This window comes from Camarhynchus parvulus, chromosome 6 (genome assembly GCF_901933205.1).
Source record: "Camarhynchus parvulus chromosome 6, STF_HiC, whole genome shotgun sequence".
Classification (NCBI taxonomy): domain Eukaryota; kingdom Metazoa; phylum Chordata; class Aves; order Passeriformes; family Thraupidae; genus Camarhynchus; species Camarhynchus parvulus.
This window is the reverse complement of record NC_044576.1, coordinates 14,759,558-14,780,792: the sequence shown is the minus strand read 5'-3', so window position 1 is coordinate 14,780,792 and position 21,235 is coordinate 14,759,558. Positions and strand designations below refer to the sequence as shown.

The following is a 21,235-nucleotide window of genomic DNA, read 5'->3' as shown; positions in this document are numbered from 1 at the left end:
AATGTCTGACGTCATCTCGACGCTGGGAAACCAGCGCCCGCGCAACCAAGCTTGGTTGGGAAGCCGGGTGGTGCGGGAAAGGCGGGGGGTGGAGGGGAAGGAGGCTCTGGAATGTTGATGGACGCGTAGTTGCGCCACTGGGAGCGGCGGCCTCGGCTCGGCCATTGGGCAAGGCGGCCGGGGGCGGGAGCGCGGGCGGGGCGGCTTGTGGCGCTTGAAAAGCCGCCGCCTGGCTGAGGAGCGGCGCCAGTGTGGGGTGGTAGCTGCCAGCGGGTGGCAGGAGGGCAGCGAGTTCGAGTCCCGCCTCCGCGAGCCTGAGTCGGCAGTCGCTTCTCCGTGCGCCGCACTCCGCTCCGGGGCGAGGGGAGCTCGGAGTGGGTGTTTGGTTTCCTATTCTTCCTCCTTTTCCTCTTCGCGCGGAGGCCGCGGCTTTCTCTGTGGGGCGCCAGCCCGCAGGGACAGAGTTTGCCAGGAGTTTGTGCTGAGTTTGGGCTCCGGCCCCCCCACCCCACCGCCGCCATGCCCGTCTTCCACACGCGCACCATCGAGAGCATCCTGGAGCCGGTAGCCCAGCAGATCTCCCACCTGGTCATCATGCACGAGGAGGGGGAGGTGGACGGAAAGGCCATCCCGGACCTCACCGCCCCCGTGTCGGCCGTGCAGGCCGCTGTCAGCAACCTGGTGCGGGTGAGTAGCGGCGGCTGGCCCGCCTCCTCCGCGCCTTCTCCTGGGAGCGACTTTGGCCGCCGCGGCCAACTTGGGAGTCCGGCGGCGCCCGCCCGGCCCGGGCTGTCGCGTACAGGTGTCTCGGCCCCCGCCCCGTGAGGAGCGGCTGGGCGCGGTGCTGGGGCCCAGGAAAGGGTTAAGTTGGAAGGTTGGCTGGACCTCTGTGGCTCCCGCCTGGAAGCCGCCGTCGCTTGTTCCCCCTCCGGCCGGCGGAGGAGCCGTGAGAGCCGTGCAGCGGAGCAGTGAGTTGTCCCAAGAGCGAGTTGCTCGCCGTCTCGGAGCGAAGAGAAGCCTTTGCCCACCTGAGGAGCGGCATCCCATTGAAGTGCAGTAAAGCGCGGTAGTTGCGGCTTTCATACCCGCCCCGAAACGCTTCACAGATGGCTCTGATACGCGGCGTGGTTCTTTGCTGCCTAGGAAACTCCTATTTTAAGTGTATGCGCTATAAAAGGCAAAATACTTGCTTGGCGTGAGCCTATCCAAAAAAATCCCAAACCCGACCAATAATAAAGCCCAAACCTCCCAGGCATTTGGGTTTCATTTTTAAATCGGTGAGGGCTGGCCGTTCCTTATCAGTGCAAAAGTTGAGGCGAGACAGACCTGTGGCTTCCAGGCAAAGTCTGGAGCTGTAAATTGTTCTTGTTACTTAGCCTCGAGTGTGAGTTACTGTTTGCTTGTGGTGAGCTAAAGGTGACGGAAATTTGGCCTGACTCTTTTGGCTTCTTGAAAGCGGTTATGCATAGCTAGTCTCTTTAAGATCTGAGTACTTGCAGTGTGGACCCTGCAGTGTGAGAAGTGCAAGTGATTAATACATTTGAAGTGTTTCAGTCCTATTAGCACTTTTATAATAAACAAATGAATAACGAACTGTTGCAAGGCAGGAATACTTTCTTTGATATAGAAAGCACTCTGACATTGCCTACTCTACTACTGTATTAAGAATTACCTGGTAATACTTATCTTGCACCTTTGCTAAGCTTGTTTACAAATACTGAGTACATGTTCCTTGCTCATTTTGAATCCTGTTAAATTCTGAAGTAATTCCTAGCAAGAAATACCTCTTGCCAGTAAGTGAATAAATGGAAAGGTACCTCTTGCCGCCTCTTTGCCTTCAAGTGAATAGCTATGCAAGTTAGAATACTGTGTCACTGTTAACCAATGTTTGAGTGCACTGAAATCATGAGACTTGTGGGCATAAGAAGCTGTCAAGATGACTAATGTATGTGATGTGTTAATCATGCTTTGGCCTGTACTACTGGCTGCTGCTAGAATAACTTGCCACTTGGAGGTTTTGCAGTTTACTACAGTGTAACTAGGTCTCTTGGTCGCCATGACTATAAATATTACACACTGTCTAGAATACTTGTGCTTCTGGCTGACTGTAGCAGACACTCATCTCTTTATGAAGAACAGTTGTTCTGCAGCAGTTCACTGATGTAATAAGTGTTTTGGCTGTAAGGGTGCGAAGCCTGTGTGTATGAAATACTTTTCCTTGAAAGGAAGGATGTTGGAATAATGCTTTGCTTCTCTGAGCTAACCCTGTAACACTGGCTTGTGTGACTATTTTCCTTCATCCCACCTTTATCTCAAAAGAAACTTGATCTGATAAAATTTCATTTATTAGAGAAATACAGAAAAAGATTTAGTTTCCTTCTGCAGTTTGCTAATGCTAGATCTTCTTTCATTTTGGACTGTTTTGGAAGCGTTTGTTTTTCTCTTCTTGCCTGCTAGTTTGATAAAAGGAATGATTGTTGTATTATTTTTTCTGTGTTTGTTCACAAAGAGCCAATGAAAGTGGTGTAATCTGAGGTGGTAGTTACCAGGAAGATGTCCTGATCTGTTAAAATACAGCTTTGTCTATATTAGGAAAAGTGCAGAATTAAAGTTCTCATTCCTATCTGAAGCTCTCTTTTCAGTGCATTGCTCTGAAGTGTAAAAGTGATTTATGAAACAGCAGTTTCACAGGAGCAGGAGAATTTGTGCAGACAGGTTCTCGAATTATGAGCCTTCTGGTGGCTTCCCAGGTGACAGCAAAGATAGAGTTATCAGTGCAACCAAGAGAGTAATGTGGTGCTGGCTCCTTGTGTTGCTTGCTGTCTGCTCAGGGTTTTCAGTGTAGTGTGAGTATCACAAAGTACATAAAAAAAGTACTGAGGAGCAGGGAGTTTTTTAGTGATAAATTTTCATACACAGCAGCATTACTCTCCAGCTACCCAGCCTATAGTAGGGATTCTGCAGTTTGGAAAATGCAATATTTAATTGATCTAACTGTCATGTCTCTGTGTAGTTACTGGTAACAGTGTTTGAAGTTTTGAGACACATTCTTGTTGAAGGCCTAGGAGATGTACTGTGAGGGGAAATGGCCTAGGAAACTACTATATGCCTATAAGGAAGGTCCTATATGCAATAACTTGAATATTCCTGAGACGGAGCTAGCACAACACACTATTCAAGATGGAATAGAGGTTGATAGATATGAGTCTTACATTAGGGCTATTAGGTGAGTCAAAAGGGGGTCCTTCTCCTAAACACCCTGACTAGAGACCTCTATAAGAGAACTTTTCCTTTGGCATGCATTTCTGTATTTTCTGTCATTAATGGTTCTGCTGTATTTCAAGGTTTGCCTGAAGCCATCTTAAATTACACGCTTTTTTTAATGTAAAGTTTGCGCACTCAAGTGGACCTATCCTGGAGATACTGCCTTGTCAGAACCTAATTGAAAAATAATCCTGGAGAAGAGATAGTCCAGGTCATTGTTGAAGTTAATGAAATAACTAAATGTTTTACAAGTTAGTCATTGCTATAGTAAAATACCAAAGAAAGACTTGGTATTATGTTTCCAATACGCGACAGTTTGCTTCTACTGTATCTTGATTATTTTGGGAATAGCTTTTGCACAATAATTCTCAAATTGTTCTGAAGCATTTTGATGAAATTTCTTAACTGTGGTGTGAAGTCCTTGTTGCCTGTGCAAAAATATAATGTGGAAGTAACATCAGAAGCTTTTTTACATGGGAATCAACTTTGACTGGAGTCAGGAATTTAAGGGAGAGGCTTCAGATACCAGAGGACTATGAATGTACTAAATTGGTCCTTCTTTTAACTGAAAATCTTAATGTTTTGATTGGCTTATATTTGTAGTGGATGTGTCCCTCTTATGGGAAGGTTGGCATTTGGTATTTCTTTTATCTAAAAGATGTGACACTGTAAGTCAGCAGAAGTGGTGCTGGTGGTGGGTAATAGTCAAGGCTGCCTATTAGGTATGGAATAATTTTGAGCTTGCTAAATATCCTATTAGTTTAGAGGACAGAGAAATGGAATTTTGAGTTTTAACTAGTCCAATTTCCCAGGGAGGAAATTAACCATGTGGTGATTTTCTAGTTGTTTTAGGCTTTCTTTTCCTCCCCCTAATTTTTTGGTTTTCTTGGTTGGTTTTGTGGTTTTGGATTTTTTATTTTTCTTTTTACTTGACCTGACTTTTAGCCTATTTTAAAAATGGATTTTTATCAGGGATGGCTGATGTAATGCAGAAATGGTGAACCAATCACACACATTGTATATACAGTTTTATTTCATGGAGGAGAAAACAAAAATGCTCCTTGGCAGTAGTGAATTTACAAGCATTTATGTTCAGACCAATGTTATAGTATTGCCAAACAGACAAAGCAAATTCTACCCTGATGTTGTAAGCTCCATAGTGCTTTGTGTGGATCCTGGCATTCTGTCAGTACAGGCAGAGCCCACTCTGGTCACTTCTCTCTGCTGTTTCACACAGAGCTGCCTCAGAGCAGTGTTGCTGTTGCTCTGCCAAATGCCAACAATACCATGGGTGAAGCTGCTGAGTTTGACAGATTGGGTTGTAATTCTCTGCATGAAAATTAAGGTAGTAGAAGGGACTTGGGAAGCACACAATTTAAAATATTGGAGCAGGCTCAGCAGCTCAAGGAGGTGTTGGTTTTTCAGAGTCTGGGCTGTTGAATGAGGTCCATGGCCTAAAAGACCTGCTTTATCTGAGACCAATTGCTTGAGATTTACCCTGTTTTCATGTCCTTCATTTTCCTAGAGCTTGGGGCATCTGAGCAAAGTGATGCTCCTATGAAATGCTCATAATGGAAGATTTAAGACCCTAATGGTAACAAGTGAAGTGACTGAGATATTTCAGAACAGAGATCTGCTCTGAAAAAAACAGTGCTTGTCTATTTGATGATGCAACTTCTGCCATTCCATCCTGTGTGTTGTCCTTTTATATGTGAGTCTGCTTCATAAGTGTCTATATGCCTCCAGTTTCTAATAGATTATTTTTTAATGGGAAAAACTTTACTTGCTATTAAATTGCTGATGACCACATTTCTCAAGAAGGTGTTGGTTGTTGGATGCTGTGATATGACTATTTATCTACTGAGGCTTGGAGGCTTATGAAGCACTACTGACACCTTTCTGTATCTCAGCTACTAACTGAGACTAGCTAGGTCAGGCTAATCATCAGGAAGGGTCTTTTAGATCATAAATCTCCTGTCTCATAGTCAGGGTTTATCAGATGTTTCCTATAAGTAGGTCTGGGCCACGTACTGTTTTAAAATGTGAATAAAAGCAGTCTGGAGTAAGATTAAGCTTGACTGAAGATTGCACTTGATGGGAACAAGACCCTGTACTGCTGGGTCAAAGTCATGTGTGTCAAAGGTTTTTGTGACTTCCTAAAGTTGTGAGGTTGGTCTCCTTAACGTACCACCAGCTGAAGCCTACCCTATCTAGGCACAACTAAAAGTACCCAGATAGCTCTTAAAACAGATGGAATTAATACCAGTACTTTGGCAGAGAATAAAGTTTAAACTAAACCAAAGAGTTAACAGTGGGATTGTTGCATTTATTGTAGCTATAGCAGCTGTCCTGTCTCAGCAGAGGAAGAAGCAGCAATCTTCTGAAGCCACTGGCATGTTCTGTCTGCATCCAGGGCCTCTGACAGGTGAGAAGTTGCCTGGGGTTGTAGGGCCATTTGGAAAGGGCTATCCATCTTCCCTGGCCAGGCTGTAAATTTTCTACTGATGCCTGCAAACCACCAGCTTGGAAATCACCTGTTTAAGTGAATTTGTGAAGAATGCAGCCTGCCTTGAAATCCTTGCCATGATTCCAGCAGCAAAAGTCAAATACACAGATAACACCTGGAATGAGGAGAAATGCTCTGACTGTTGAGAGTGGATGGTAAAACAGCTTTATCATCCTAAGTTTTCTTTTGGCATAGCTGACTTGCTTGTTACTCAGGCTACAGAGAGGAGTGAGCTATTATGAGCAGCTTATTGTTTCTCTTTTTTGAGGGGAAAAATTAGCTTGCAATATGTTTATGTATCTTGGAAAAGGATGGAGAAGAAAGGAAAAAGATAAGCTTTTTTCCATGTAGAATTTCTACACAGCACAAAAGATGGCTCTCAAGGAGGTTGTGGTTTTTGTACTTTTCCTTGATGTTTGTAACTTTTCATGGGATATGTATAGATCTGTGCCTCCCCATTTCCAGTTTATTATGTTCTTACGTTTTGAAGCTGAAAGAAATGGTCAAAAGAGCAGATAATCTGAACTCTACAGAGCTCAAAATTAGCAACAAGTGCATGAGTGCTAGAATAAGCTTGAAGATCTCATGAGAGAATGTCTTTTCACTACAGCTTTCTAGGTCTTACCTGTGAGTAGTAGAAAACTAAGGTTAGTGTTTTGCAAATAATAATAATTTCCCTCTTTTTAAATATTTTAAAATTAGAACATCCTTCTTCAGCATACAGCAATTTCTTCAGGGATCATTTACCATTCTGGGAACTGTGGCCATATGCTCTGAGAAAGTGGATAAACCCCATTAGGGTGTGTGTATGGGAGGGGCTGGGAGAAGAGTGATTAATCAGACAGAAAGCAACTTTGTAATAACAAAAGCACATCATAAATGTCTTTCTTGCTTTTATCTGTTAGGAATCATCTTTACATAAGTGATTAATTAGTTTCTGATTTGACTGAAATAATCTCTTTGTTCTGTTATTGTGTTTGGATACTTAATTTATTCCAGTCTCCTCCATCAGCTTTAAAAGGAATCTTTTGTTCTCTCTTCCTTTAAATGTACATAGAGATTGCTAAATGTCTCCTCATATGCAGCTTGCTTTTTTTGGACATAAAAACTGAGACTGTTATTGTGGAATGGATAGTCTTTGAGTGGCAGTTGGATTAAAAAGTTCCATATGCCAAGAATCTGGTGAATACCACTCCTGCTTTGAAAAACTTACTAAATGCTTTTTTCTGCATAAGTCAAATACACCAGTGTGGGAAGAGTTAAACCTGTGTTAAGGACCAGTGTTTTTAGCAATTTATTCTTCCTGATGTCTTGTAACTTTAGAGAGTGATGTAGTTTGGCTTTGTACTTTGAAACAAGAAGGTACTTTTCTCCACATAGTGATATTGGACTGTAGATGTGGAATGCCTTTTAGAGGTTAATAAAAAATTAACCAAACAAAACATGGGTCAGAAATATGTACCTTCAGAACACAGAGTAATTTGCAAGTATTGCAATATAATATTTTTTTTCCTTTAGTGGCACTAATTATATTCTATCACTTGCTCATTCAAATGCTGAGAAGCAGTTCTTGATCCAGAACTTCACTGTAGCCACAGTTCTTAATTTTTGCAAATTGATAGCCTTCCTGACATTTATCTTTAAACACAGCCATGGCAGTATTGTTATTGAATTTGAACAGTGAAGTGTCTTTTTTTGGTAACTGTATAACTGTTAAATTTTATCCTCTATGTTAATTGTAATGTTTAGATGTATAATTTCTTCCTTAATTTTTGACAGGAGGTGAGAGAGAATTAACTCTAAATATCGCCCTGTAATTGGAGTCTAGAGTAACAACTTGTGTTGAACCATGGAAATAGATGAATGAATATTGCAGCTACCTTCATTTCTGAAGATGCTTTGTGGGTACAAGGTGACTTGCTGCATTGGGCAGATGAAGTGATCAAATGAAGGCTGGATCTTCTTTTCAGTTACAGATATTTCACCAATAAGGATCTCTTCCAAACACAAGCTGAGCATCCCAGCAGCTCCAAACAGCTGGGAGGGGGGAGAATGACCCTACATGCACAGTACTTGGAGTAGGTCTAGTTTGTCCCTGGAGTAAATCAGGCCCTAGTGCATCTGTGAGGATATGAATGATTGACTAGATAATCAACAGAGGGGACAAACCTTTCCTTTGCTTACTTTGCCTAATAATTAAAGTGTACTGAGGTATGACTTGTACTTGTCCACATCCTGAGACTAGAACCAAACATTTGTGTCAAACTATATTTAACAACTCACTTTGTAACATATCTCCTATTCAGAAGTCAGTATTGCTCTGATGTTTCAGGAGAGCTATTTAGAACATGAATAATGAACAATGGATAACAATAGTGGTTAATGAAGGGGGACAAAAGCAAAAAACCAAAAACCTCTTCATTATCAAAGCCATTCCAGAGTTTCTGAAACTGTCAGCTTGTTGACTCTTAGTTGATGAAGATATCTAACCCTTTCTCTCACTGAAAAAACAAGTGTTGGGACAGTTTCCCAGTGTTCTGACTTCATGGGTAGAGTAGGAAACTGATGATTCATGTTGGGGTTCTCCAGGGAAGAATGGAGAAAGAAGCAAACTGTTTCTGTTGGTGTTGGCCTAGGATACTTATGAAGAGACCTATTGTAATAATGTTGCATTGCCTTTTAATCAATGGTTGCACCCACAGAATAGCTAATGTAAATTTTCCTTGTTTCGAGCTCTCAGGTTATTTTAAGGACCTGGGATTGCTGAAGGCAGGTATTCTCAGAAAAGACAGAGGTAAATAAGCCTTTGAGTACATAATTTTTTGTCTTGTGGTCAGAAATCCACACCTATCCCACAGCGGGCCCGCATTTTACCTTGTCCTTATTTTGCTGCTGTATTTACACAAGCATTTTTTGTTGTTCATGCCCCTCACTAGGTTCAACTCTAGATACACTTTTGGGCTGGACCCCATCCCTGTGTGCTCAGCTGAGGTCTCTGCTGCTTCAGCAGGAGCACTGTTCATTCAGGCAGGCCTCCTGCCACTTGGACTTGTCTTCCTGCTCATCAGGATGAACCAGCCCTCCAGAATCTCTCTTCCTAGGACTGTATTCTATGTGATTTCTCCAGTTAGGTCCCTGAAGAGGCTAAAGTTGGTTCTGAAGCTCAAGCTCTGATTTGTCTATCTTCTTCCTTTCAGGATTCTTAATTCTACCATCTAATGGTCACTTCATCTGTCATTTGCACTCCCAATCAATTCTTCTGTTTTTAACAGCAGAGCTTTCCTGCCTTCAGCTCCTCAGTCTGTGTCTACCAGTAAAAGATAATTAGAGCTTACAGTCTCTGAGAGGAAAAGTACAGGCAAGCAGTTTTCATACTAAACTGAATTTTTGGGATGGCTTAAGAAGGTTTCATTTCAGCAAGTATCATGCTTAATCTTTGACCTAAGGTACATATGGTACATAAATAAAATGGTGAATAGCAGAGCTGAGAAAGTGTTGCTTTGGTGAACTTGACAAGCTTTATGTTCAGATATCTTTGTGTATGCAGCTTAAAATGTTTGGGTATGTTGCAGCTGTTCTGGTCTCATTGCTCAATGTTTAGCATGTGTTTGTGGGAATAGTAAAATACAATGTTATTCAATTTGAACTTAATTTTAGTAGCTGAACCTTAGCATGAGCTAGATACAAGCCAAGCCTGCCCCTCCTTAAATGCTGAAAAGCATGCAAGAAAAGAGCTATGGCCATTAATTGCATAAATGAGTATAGTCACAGAAGTGCTATAGTAGCAGTATGAGAAATGGTCGTGTGTCATCACCCCTGAACGGATGAGAGTCACTCTGGTCACCTTGGTTAAGTCATTGTGTGATGGGAAACGAAGGAATGTTTTCAGCCTTTCTTTTTGAATGGGTGCATCAAGATGGAAGCTTATTAAAGGCTGAGCCAGGAAAGTCCATATCAAATATCAACTTCTTGCCCATTCTCATCTTTCATCTACTTGCCAGGCATCAGCTCTTCAGTTTCAGAAGTCTGACTCTTCCTGTCAAGCAGGGGAGCTGTTAAAAGCTGTCATCTAGAACTTATTTCAGCTGGGTTGCTGCTTCTCCTGGCTTCCAAACTTTTCCTGAATTATCAAGAGGCTGCACATGCAACTGTTTTAGATGAGGGAAGCATTAATAAAACTTCCTTCTTTTATGCAGGTTTTGTTTTGTTCACCTCTACAAATACTTGCCAGGAGGAGCAGAAACTGACTTTGACTAGACTGATAGTCAGTACATGTGAGACACAGATGTGTTGTGAGCTGTGAGCATTTTGGGGTGGATTTGGTTCCTGGTGACCACAAACTTACAGTTAGAACAAATGGATTTCTTATAAATGAGTATGATACCTGTCTGTTCATGGGCAAGGAATGGTTAAGCTCTGCAGTGCAAAATGGGGTGTAGTAATATATAACTGAGTGAAAAACCTTGTAAGTTGCTAACAGACATTCATATACTTGCTTAGGGGAGGTTTTTAATTCTGAGCTGTGTCATGTGCTGAATATTTATCTAAAGAGTTATCACTAGAAAAAGATTGCTGCATCAAGAACCCAGATGGAAGTTACTGGAAGTTTAACTTGTTTAGGTGTGCCTGTTTGTTATTAAAATCATAGGGGTTTTTGTAACTTTGGTCAAGATAAATCACAAAAGGTGCTTCACATTTCAGCCTCTGAGTGTGTATACAGGTGTCTATTTGCCCTTCAGCTAAGTCTTCAAAAGCTTCTGGTTTTATACTTTATAAGAAGTTTTCTTCCAAGTTCTGCTTTTTCAAATTACTGCATAACCCTTACAGGTTTTTAGGTGAGCTAACAAATTAACTGACTAGTGTTTGGACTGCAGTCATAATCACTTCCACGAGCATAGCTGTCTTTGCAGCTTTTGCAGCACAATAGTTGTGCTGAATAACAGAAACAAATAAATGGGCTTTCTCTGGAACCACAGAGTAGTAGCAAAAAGGTCACTATTTATTTAGCTTGCTCTGATACAATGACAAAAAAATGGACTGTGAAGGCCTAGTAATTGCCAAACCACTGGCTTAACTGTAGCAAGTGAAGTAGTCTTTGAGTCTTTGCCACACCTATAAAATGCTCCCTTTTCCTCAGGAAAGTCAAAACGTGGTGAACAGGAACCTCAGTAAATTTTAGGTAGGTTTCACTTCAGTTTTTCTCTGAGTAAAAAAAAAACATAATAGCATGGCATTTCTTTAATTTCTCTTTAATGTAACTAGATACTGTTGTCGCTAATTAGAAGATTTCATTTAAAATGCAAGCAATAATTTACACCATGAACTTAGTGTACGCTAGAAATAGCTGTTAGACAAGTAAAGTGAGACTTCTAAAAGACAAATTGTCCAGTGTGCTACAGAAGGTGGATAATTGCTATAGAACACTGTGTAGCATGTATCTTGCTGGTCAAGATACATTTGCTGTTGCAGAGCTTATGCCAAAAGATTTAATGCTGCGAATTTCTGTTGCTTGAGTCATATATTAGTGAGCATGTGAAGGTATTTTCAATATATTAAAGACATACTGAAAAATATTACTTTATCAATAAAGGAATTCTAGAGAGTGTTTTTTTCTTATTCTGTTTTCCTGCATGGAACCATTTCTGCCATGAACTTAGAGAAAAAATAAAAATCTGTTCTCTGGAACCACTGATCCTCTAGGACAGAACTGATAAGGGAAGTGGGTGCTACTCTTTCTGTGCAATAGGGAAAATCAATGTTGAATAGTCTGATTTTCAGAAGTCAGTACAAGCATAACAACTGGAAGATCCTAAAATTCAGGGCCTGGTAGCCATCCTACATTTTCAGTTGTGACATTTTTAAATGTCTCATTTAGGTAGCAATACCTGTCAAATCAGCAGTGTTTTCAAAAAGTAAAAATGGGTTACGAAAGGTAACAACAGATTTTGTAGTTAAATGGCAAAGGGAAATTAAGGCACTTCTATTGGATATCTGCCTTGTAGCTGATACAGTCAGTTACTACATCAGTAATTTTCACATGCAGAACAGTAGAGAAAGAGACTGCAGTATTGTTCTACATTTGAAACTTACTCAATAAGTAATAGAAAACACATTTTGTCTTTGCCTTTTTTTAGCTTCTTGAATATCTGTGCCAGCATGTGGGTAAGCGGAATAGTAACTTATGTTGTGATCTGTGAACAATAATAAGTTAATCCTTCTGATGAAGGAAAAAACAAACTGGGTGGACTCAGTTATTATCTATGTGTAGCTATAACTTGGGTTGGTTTAGAGATGCTGCGGTACAATATTTATCTGTATAGGCAGCCCTGCTGTATCTGGAGCCAGATCTGCCTTCCGTTTGATATGATCTGCACACTTCTTATGATGACACTTCTTACTATTACTCTCTTGCCAACAGGGCCAAAAAGCTTTAAGATTAGTAAACTTTCTGGATGCTTCTACTTGACTTAACATTTGGAATGCTGGGAGGACAGGATACATCTGAGTTTCTGGGGCATGATGGAATTCCTCATCCACCAAATCCTCTGCAACATGCAGATATTAGCACATTGTCAAAGATGGTGTAAATCTATCAACAGAATCATGGTGTTTGGTTTCTTGTTTTTCAGACAAGCATCTGAATAATGAGAAAACATGATTTTGGAGCTAAGTTATCTTTTAGTACAGTCCTAATATGTGTATACACATGCAGCAGGATTTGTTAAGAGGTGCTCTGGAATTCTTTATCACAGATGTGAGTACATGGAAATGAACTGGAAGAGGTTTTGGAGTCTGCAATGCTGTTTGGTATGTGGTGTTGTCTTTAGATTTTCTTGTAAAGGTAGCTGTTAGCAGCTCTCAGTCTAGTTTCTGGACTGCAGTTGCTGTATCTTATTTTTCCTGGTGAGTTTTGTAAATGCCCAAGGGTTAGAGATTACTTACATGAATAATGTTATTTGACTGAAATATAGTTATAATGTCCTAAAGTAATTTTAATTTGAAGTATTGGTTTGGAAAAAGAAACTCTTCTTTTAATGAAAGAACTATTTCCAAATTATGATAGTTCTGTTAAAAGTATCACTTAATCAGTATGTGTGTACTTCTGTGAAGTTAATCCTGTAATTTGCCAAACCATCTGGGCCTCAGCTCTGTACTAGTAACAGAGTTAGTAGGTATTAATAACATGAAGAAGTTTTTTGGTATCCAAGTGATGTTGCTTTCTGTTTTCCATATGCTTCTTGTTTCATAGTTCTGTGTTTTAAGTGGACAGCAGGATTTCCTTAGCCTTAAGCCAGTTAAATTTTTCTTAACCATCAGTGCAGACAGGTAGGTCGGTTTGCTGCTGCTGGGGACCAGATGGCTGGTGTGTTCTAATTTGCTTGCCAGATGAGTTTGGAATTGTACCCTGCTTTGGGTGGAATGCAGTCTGCAGGGCAATCATGAGAAAACCAGGAGTGAGGACACAGCTTCCATGCTGGCTGAAAGGACAGGGGATAGGCTCTGATTCACCAGACTCTTTAGCATTGGGCCTGGCTTCAAGCCAGACTTGGGACTGCCTCACTGCTGGGATATGTGCAGTGTTCATTTGGTGTAAACTGAAGGCAGGAGGAGAATTTAGCTGCACATTTCTTTGGGCTTCTTTCCCTCTCTAATTATATAGGCCTGTTCACCTACAGAGAAGTAGAAAACTCTAAAGCTTCTTAAAGCAGGGGTAAATTCGCTGATTGCTATTGACATGTCAATCCTATTTATAATTCAAAGCAAGATGAGTGGAATGATGAAGAGATTGGAAATTTGCTTTTTTAAAGGCTTCTGAGAGCCTTTGAAGGAAAAACAAAAGTTTGTGTCGAAAAAAAATAGTTGTAGCTTAAGACTCACTTTTTCAGTTGTATTAAATGAGAAGGATGAGATTGTGAGGTGTGACCTGTTAAACCTCTTCACTGTGATTTTTCTAAAAACACTTTACCATTGCTTGACTTTTCTGTTTGGAGTTTGTAAACGGCCTGTCTTTACTGGAAGCTGGTTGTATATGATATTTTTTGAGCGACTTGTAAATTCAGATGAGATAAAGTAATTTTGTGATACACCCCAAAGCTATTTGACTTGTGTCTGACAAAGTTTGGTGCTAGGCTGCTTTGCCAGGACGTACACAATCCTGTTTTGATGGATTTACCACATGGATTATGGCAGCTAGGGGTTAGGGCATGATAAACATTCACTCCAACACCTGTATTTCTAAAAGAGCTGAGTGAGATAGAAGGAATACCAACAACTGGATCTTCTTGACAGCGTATGTAATGCCAGTGGGGGTTGCAATCAAAATCCTGTGACTGATAAGAGCAAAAGTAAACAGCCAAGTCCTGTTTTGATTCTCTTTCCTGCCAGAACTTCTTCCAAAAAACTTTCCATGTAATTGGGCTCTGATGGCTGGTTTCACAAAAGGAAAACTGAACAATTGGAAAGTACTTACTGAACCCTTGCCACTTCTGAAGTTACTGAGACAAACTGGTCTCTGAATCAGTGTGGGATAAAGGGCCTCCCTTCTAGGCCTTCAGTGGACAAGCCTTGTCCAAGGAATGAACTCTGAAAGGTACAGTATTCACAACTGGATATCATAAATTTCAGTCATCATTTTCCTTATGTTGTCTTGTGTGAGTAAGACCTCTCAGTATAGAACCTGAATTGAAAATTCTTTAATGAGGATTTATTTCTGTCTGCCCACATTTTATTTTTTCAGTCCAGACTGAAATATATTTCATCTATGCCAGCAAGGAGTTAGAATAAATTTGGTGTGACTTTGGCTTGCTTCTAGCTCAACTTGATTCTTTGTTCCTAGTCATGATATCTAGGTTAGTTTTAATTGAAGATGCAGGATGTGTGGTTAATTCCATTTTGAGATGGATTATAGATATGGCTGTGCAATGTAGGGACTGTTGTCACTGTAGAATTAAAGGAAATACTTAATTTTATCTTTTTCAGGATAGACATCTAAAGAAATTTGTGAAGAAGTTGCAGGGAATTTGATAGGACTGAACTGGTGAATAAAAATTTTTTGATTTGAGATTTGATGCTCCTACTATTGTTGCAGTCCTTCCTGAAAGCAAGACATGCACTAAAGCATAAACTAGGGAGTGGATTTTTATTGAGTTGTCCTCTGATAAAGCTGCTTTTACAGCATACAGACTTAGATCCCTTTGTGTGGGACTTGGGTTTGTCAAGCAAAACTCATACTGCAGCTTATTTCTTGGGGGAGCCATGGGGAGAACAGCCAGGGCTGTTCTGTGTTCACTGGGTGATGGTGAAGGAATATTTTAAGGCTCCTTGCTAGAATGACAGATGTTTTAAATTAAGCTTCTGGAACACTGGAAGAACTAATTCTTCTCAGGTCATCTTCCCTTTTAACAGAGGAAATCATATAAGCTGTGAGGAAAATGTCTCTTCCAGCATTTGGCAAATTGTCAAACTAGTATTGTCAACAGAGGCATTCAGAGGAATCTTTGTTTAAAAAATTAATAAAATTACCCTTAAACAATAAACTTTGGACTCCCATCTTAATTATTTTTGTGGTTTATTTGATGTGGTATGTGCAGTTTTTACTTTCAAACTGCACAAGTAGAAGGGCTGCATAGCTGGATATTACTGGGTGCTTGTTTGTTTAAACAAACTCTCATAGAATTACAGAAGATGAAGTTATTTCTCCTTCTCACTGAGCAGCTGTTGTTTGCTATGTCTAGCAGGCTAAGAAGGGTGGGCAAGGGACCTTGTCTTATTTTTCCTGCAGTAGAAGCAGAAATGACAAAAAACTGCAAAACTGCTTATAAGGAAGAAACTTGGCCAGAAAACCTTTTCTTTCTTTTCCATGAAGAAAATTCTCCACATCAGAAAGCCTAAAGCATACTGGTTTTGTACTAATCAGTGGCAAATAGGACTTGCAGGAGACTGACAAACAAGGTTAAAAGCAGGAGCAGGAAATCTCAATCTCTTCCTCCTGCTTATAGCTACATTCCTAGAAAGTTTTTCAGGGGCCATATATATATGCCCTTTGACCTCTGTGTGTCCCATTTCCTTTAAATTTCTTGCTTTGTCTGCCTCTTGTTCCCTGCTTTTTGAGCCAGGAGCAAGAAGGAAAGTAGCTCACTCTTCATTCATCTGATTTGTCTGTAATCTCCAAATTACAGAGTTGGGAAATTAATATGGCGTAGAAGTTGTAACTAGGAAACTGTCTTGGTCAGGTTTGCTTGAGAGTTCCCCTTACTCGGTAATGTGCAGTGTTGAAATTATGGTTATTTTAGTGTGTTAGTCAGGGCAGTTTCTTTGGAACCATGAGTAAGTGCCACTCCAACACTGTAATAGCAGAAGCTTCTGTATCAGTCTGTCACTTCCCAGTAAGTTAAGGAAAGATCATCTTAGGAGGTAAGATTATCCAAAACCCAAGCAGGACTCATGTTGTTTTTTCTACATATGTACTGTTGGCTAGAAAGATTTTATTTCTCGGATGATTGTTTTATAATAGCATGAAGCTGGACAAGCTATCTGTCTGAAATAAGCAATAGATAGTACATTTTCAAGGGGGAAAAAAATCCTAATTTTCTTGGTATTGGACTGTGAAGAGGGTAGTTGTTAACCATGTGTTACACTGCAATGTGTCCAAAACTTGCTTAGACCATGTCAAGTTCAAGCTGAAGAAACAGGATCTTGTGAAAACTAAATAGGAAACAAAGCAACAAAAACCCCTAACCACAAAGCTAGAAGGGCAAACCCACTAAACTTTTTTGAGGGTGTATATTTTCACTCATTAATATGCCTTTATGTTTTGAGACTTCTCGTGTGAAGTGTTGTGTGGAGTACATTTGTTTTTTACATGCCATTTCTATACCTTGGCAACGACTGCAAAGAGCAGTAAATGGAAAGGTTAAATAACAGCTATGCAAACAAGGTTTTCTATTTAAACAAGTTCAGGAGTACATTTTATGCTGGTGCTTAAAACAAGGTTGAAAGTCCTTTTTACTAGAAAGGTAGTGGACATTTTTAATTGATGCATCATTGAAGCTCCTTGAAATCTTCTGTGCCTTCTGTGGTATACAGTGCTGAGGATATGGATGGACTTGGAAGAGAAATGTCACTGGAGTTTAGGACAGTTTTTTTGAGGATAAACATCTCCACGGAAAACCCCCAAACAGAAGAGGAGTTGACTCTTAACCTATATGTCACTTCTCTTTGAAGACTAAAGGTAGCTTAATAGCTACTTTGCTAGCTATAGCAAAAAAGTCTATATATATATATGTATGTGCATCTGTAGACACGTAAAGTAGATATTATCAACCACTTGGAGGCAGATGTGTGCTTCTTTGATTACTGAATCTAGATCTATCCTTTTATAGAAGAGACTTATCCTTTCTAGATTGAGTGATTAAATGCTTTTTGTATGGTCTAATATACCTGGCCGATATAAAATAACAATTGCTAAAATGACTGTCAACTTGAAGTGCCCCCCACGCTGTAAGTTTTATTTTTTTGCATTCTTTAAAGTTATACTTTTTCCAATATACTCAACTGCATGCTGGTTGGTGTGGAAAATAAATCTGCAGGAAAACAGCTGCAGGAAAATAGATCTTGAAGGCATGGTTCTTGTAAATATAGTATTGCTCTTCATTTTTACCTGGTGAGAATCGTTTGTCTTAACAGTGTGTAATCCAGAGTTACTGGGAATTACTCAATTTATTGTGTTATCATGATCATGCACTTATCCATGCAAGCTTGTGAGAAATATAAAGAATGTGTTTCCTGAATGCAATGGAAATAATTAGATCAAAGCAGGCATACTCTCTGGTGGGCCATGAGATACGTTTAGAATCATGCTCCTGAGGCATTGCCATGAAGTTTAGTAGTCAAAGCAACACTGCTGTGCACCAGGACAGTGCATGACTCTTGGTAAACCTGCTGGGAACACAAGGGACAGAAACCTACCATAAAATTCAAGATATTTTTTTGCACTTTCATTACTTTTAAATACATGTGTGACTAATTGTGATTGTAGTACTAATAGATGAAAAAAAAAAAAGAAGCAGGCTAGGCTCAATGTCTTTGAAGCAAATCAAATACTCAGGCTAATGGACTTCTGTGAAGTTCCTCTGAAAAGGAGCAGACCAGAGAGACAGTTTTTGGCAAGCAGCAAAAATTTGCAAGGAAACAGTGGTTCTGGAAGGCTGTACAACGTTAGAGTTGGCAAGTGCTGTGCATACTGACACACTGCATCTTCTGTCCAAAGCCAGTGAGTCTTTAAGCACCAGCTGATCAGGGATTTTCAGGGCTATCTTGTCTAGCTTGAGCAGGTCTGGCAGCTCTTAACACAAAGTGGTGTCTGATTTAAAGACCTTCTGCTTTGTGATGCCTTTCTGAATAGCTTATTCAGCTGGAAAATACAGCGAACAAAGGAGCTGGAAATATTTTGTCAAGTTGGTGATCTCACAGTTCAGAGAGTCAGCTACCAATTATAAAGACTTCTATTGTGTAACACAAGAGCTAGTGTATAGAAAGCTCCAGATCTTACTCTCTTTCTTTATTGGCTTCTGCATAATTATTTTTTGCCTAAAGGATGGTGTGGATGTGGGGTGTATTCTCAGTAATTAACTACATTTTTCTAATATACTAAGTTGCTAGCAAAAGGGGGGTAAATTTTTTTATCTTTGAATTTGATTTCTAACTTGTGGAGATTAGGACAGAGGGAAACCTTCAGAGATTAAATTTTTCCAACTAAGTGCAGGAAAAAACCAGCCTTGTTTCTGTGGAGAGTAGGAAGAGGGAGAAGTGTCTTGGTGTGTCCTCATTTAATTTAGTAGAGATGTTGATAGGAAACAACTTATGATTTCTGAAGCATTAAGTTAACCACAGTATACAGTGATCTCAAAAGTAAACACAGCAACAGGAACCTGGTGAAAGGAGCTGTCATTAGTACAAAGCGCTTTTTTTTTTTTTAATTTCACTATTTGCTTTTATCTGGCCTTGACACTGAAATTTTGATTTTTAAGTATGTCTGTTTTCTCCTGCAGGTTGGAAAAGAGACTGTGCAGACAACAGAAGACCAGATCTTGAAAAGGGATATGCCGCCAGCATTTATCAAGTAAACTAATTTTATTTAAAATCTTGTATTGTGTGTACAGGAAACCTGTTCCAATGTCAGGAACAACCTCTTTGGCAGCAGGGATTTGTCTTGTTACATTCTGTATATACAAGTTCATATACATGGTATTTCTTCCTTTAAAAATAGTTACAAAAATTAATCAGGGTAACAATGGTACTTAGCTGTGTGCTCCTGTAGGTTTGCCTAAAGTGTCAGAGACAATGTGGTGTCTCAATCTTTTTCTCTTTATTTGGCTAATGGGAAAATGTGAATTTGTCAGTGCAGGCAGCTAATAGCATAACTGCCTGGAAATCTCAGACATTTGAAGAGCAGTGACTTAGTGTAGACAGTCCCCTTACAGCAGACATTCTTAATTGCATGTCTTGGTGTAAAGGACAACTGACTTTCTCCTTCTGTTGCCTTAAGCCTTAAAATGATCCATCACACCTTGTTGTGAAATTTCCAAGCTGCTTATTGCCACCCGACAGACCTCTATTGAAGTAACGTTCTTCAACTACCTATAGAACCTCTTTGTTAGCATTGTCCAGTGTATACAGAATTTCTGAGTATTTCACTGTTATTTCCAAACACCAAACAGGCACATAGTCAAAACAAGAAAGCAATGTGACAACTGGGAAAATAATAAAAGGGAGAAGGGAGGTGATATCTAAGGAGAAAATTTATGGTAGGCAGTGAATAAGGATTTAGTTTATTGCATTGTAGGGTGACAAAACGAATTATTAAAATAATGCTTAGGACGAGGTGGTATTAGCATATGAGTTCGAGAATGAAATAGCTGAATTATTAGTGAAGTAGTCTGTCACTTGAAACCACCAGTATGTCTATCAAAGTGATACTACAGTCTGAGAGACTTTCTAGGGAAATCTGGGGAACAGGAGATCTATAGGTCTGCTGTACTTTTGGAATAAATGATTAGAAATTCTGTATTAGAGAACAGAGAGACCTCACCTATATATAGTGTGCTTTGGGTGAATTGACAGTGTTTCTGTGGAGGGAAATTCTGCCTTATAAATCTATTGGTATTCTTAGAAATATTGCCAACAGGGGAAAGGGTAGTCCAGGTAATACAGTATACACTGATTTCCAAACTTGGCAGGTGAAGGTGAAGGCTTTTAAGAAGGTGAAGTAGCTGCAGGGTAGTTAGAAAAATTTTTGTATGAGAAAGGAAATTGAAAGTGGAAGAAAAGATTATATGGTTAACCCTGACAATGGCAGGAGGAAATCAGTAGGACTGTGGAGCTCTTGGTTGGGATTGTGCTTTTCACCATGTTAATAAATGTTCTGGAGACCAGGCTGATTTGGGAGGCAGAAGTACTTAGTGAAAGGTACAAGTCTTATGCAGGGCAGAGAGGTTAATGGATGACTCTGGGAAATTACAGTACCTTATTAATTGAAGTGACTTGATGTTAAGTGTGGATTAAATTACTTCTAAATATCTGAAATTATGCATGCTTGGGAGAGCAGCAGGTCTGATGGCAGAGAGGATGATTGAACTGACCATTACCAATAGTGAGCAAAGACTGGTGAGAGCATCCTTACCTGTTCATAGTGTAAAAGTAAATAAAACATTAGGTTTATCATCAAAGAATGAGAGATAAAAATGTCACAATATAGTTTTGTTCTGCAGCTTGAATACTGCATGTCCTGGTAGTCACACAAGTTTCAAAAGGTTGTAGTAGGACTGGAAAAGCTCATAGAAGGGCTTGGAGAACAAAGGCATAGAATTATTCTCTATTATGCAAAGCAGAGTAGACTGAAACTGGGAAAAGTGACAGAGGGAATTGAGGCCCTGACAGTGTCTATGGAAGGATGAGTTGCATGGAGAAGGTGAAAACTTGTGTTTTTCCTGTGCAGAACTTGATGGGGGAATTGCTTTAAGCTAGCAGTTTGTAAGCCAACAGTAGAGAGAGATTCTTTGTACAGCTAGTTGTGTACTCTTAAAACTCTTTATGTGGGTTTGGAGGTTAATAGCTGAGGACTTAGAGGGATCCATTGTGGGTCAAATACACAAACTGCAGGAAGCCCCAAGAACTGAAAATAGTTGAAGGATGGGAGAGTGCCTAGAGGAAGCATGATAAATGCTTATCCTGCTTTTAACCTTCCTTAGGCTTTTACTTGCAGCTACTATTGGAGACAGGATGCTGAGCTAAATGGGCCTTTGATACAATCCACTGCAGTATTTATCATGCTGTGTGCCTGGTGTGTGATCTTGTGTGGCTGTAGGGGGGTTTGAGTTTTTGAGGGGAGTGTTTATTTCATGAAATGAGATCAAAGTGTTTTTCTTACTTCTTGTGTAATTGTATGCAAATGTGTAATTTTTATTG

General features: G+C 40.0%; 1 protein-coding gene across 3 annotated transcripts in view; it reads left to right on the top strand.

The window, feature by feature from the left end:
* The first annotated feature begins 210 nt into the window (after positions 1-210).
* Positions 211-21,235, top strand: part of VCL (vinculin) — a 55,230-nt gene continuing 34,205 nt past the window's right edge. For 2 of the 3 annotated variants that reach the window (XM_030950751.1, XM_030950752.1), the window contains exons 1-2: positions 213-687; positions 18,820-18,890. In XM_030950751.1, the coding sequence (XP_030806611.1) occupies positions 520-687; positions 18,820-18,890 (239 nt within the window). In that variant the 5' untranslated portion in view covers positions 213-519. Of the gene's footprint in view, positions 688-18,819; positions 18,891-21,235 lie in introns of all 3 variants that reach the window. The other variant, XM_030950753.1, reaches the window with a different exon arrangement.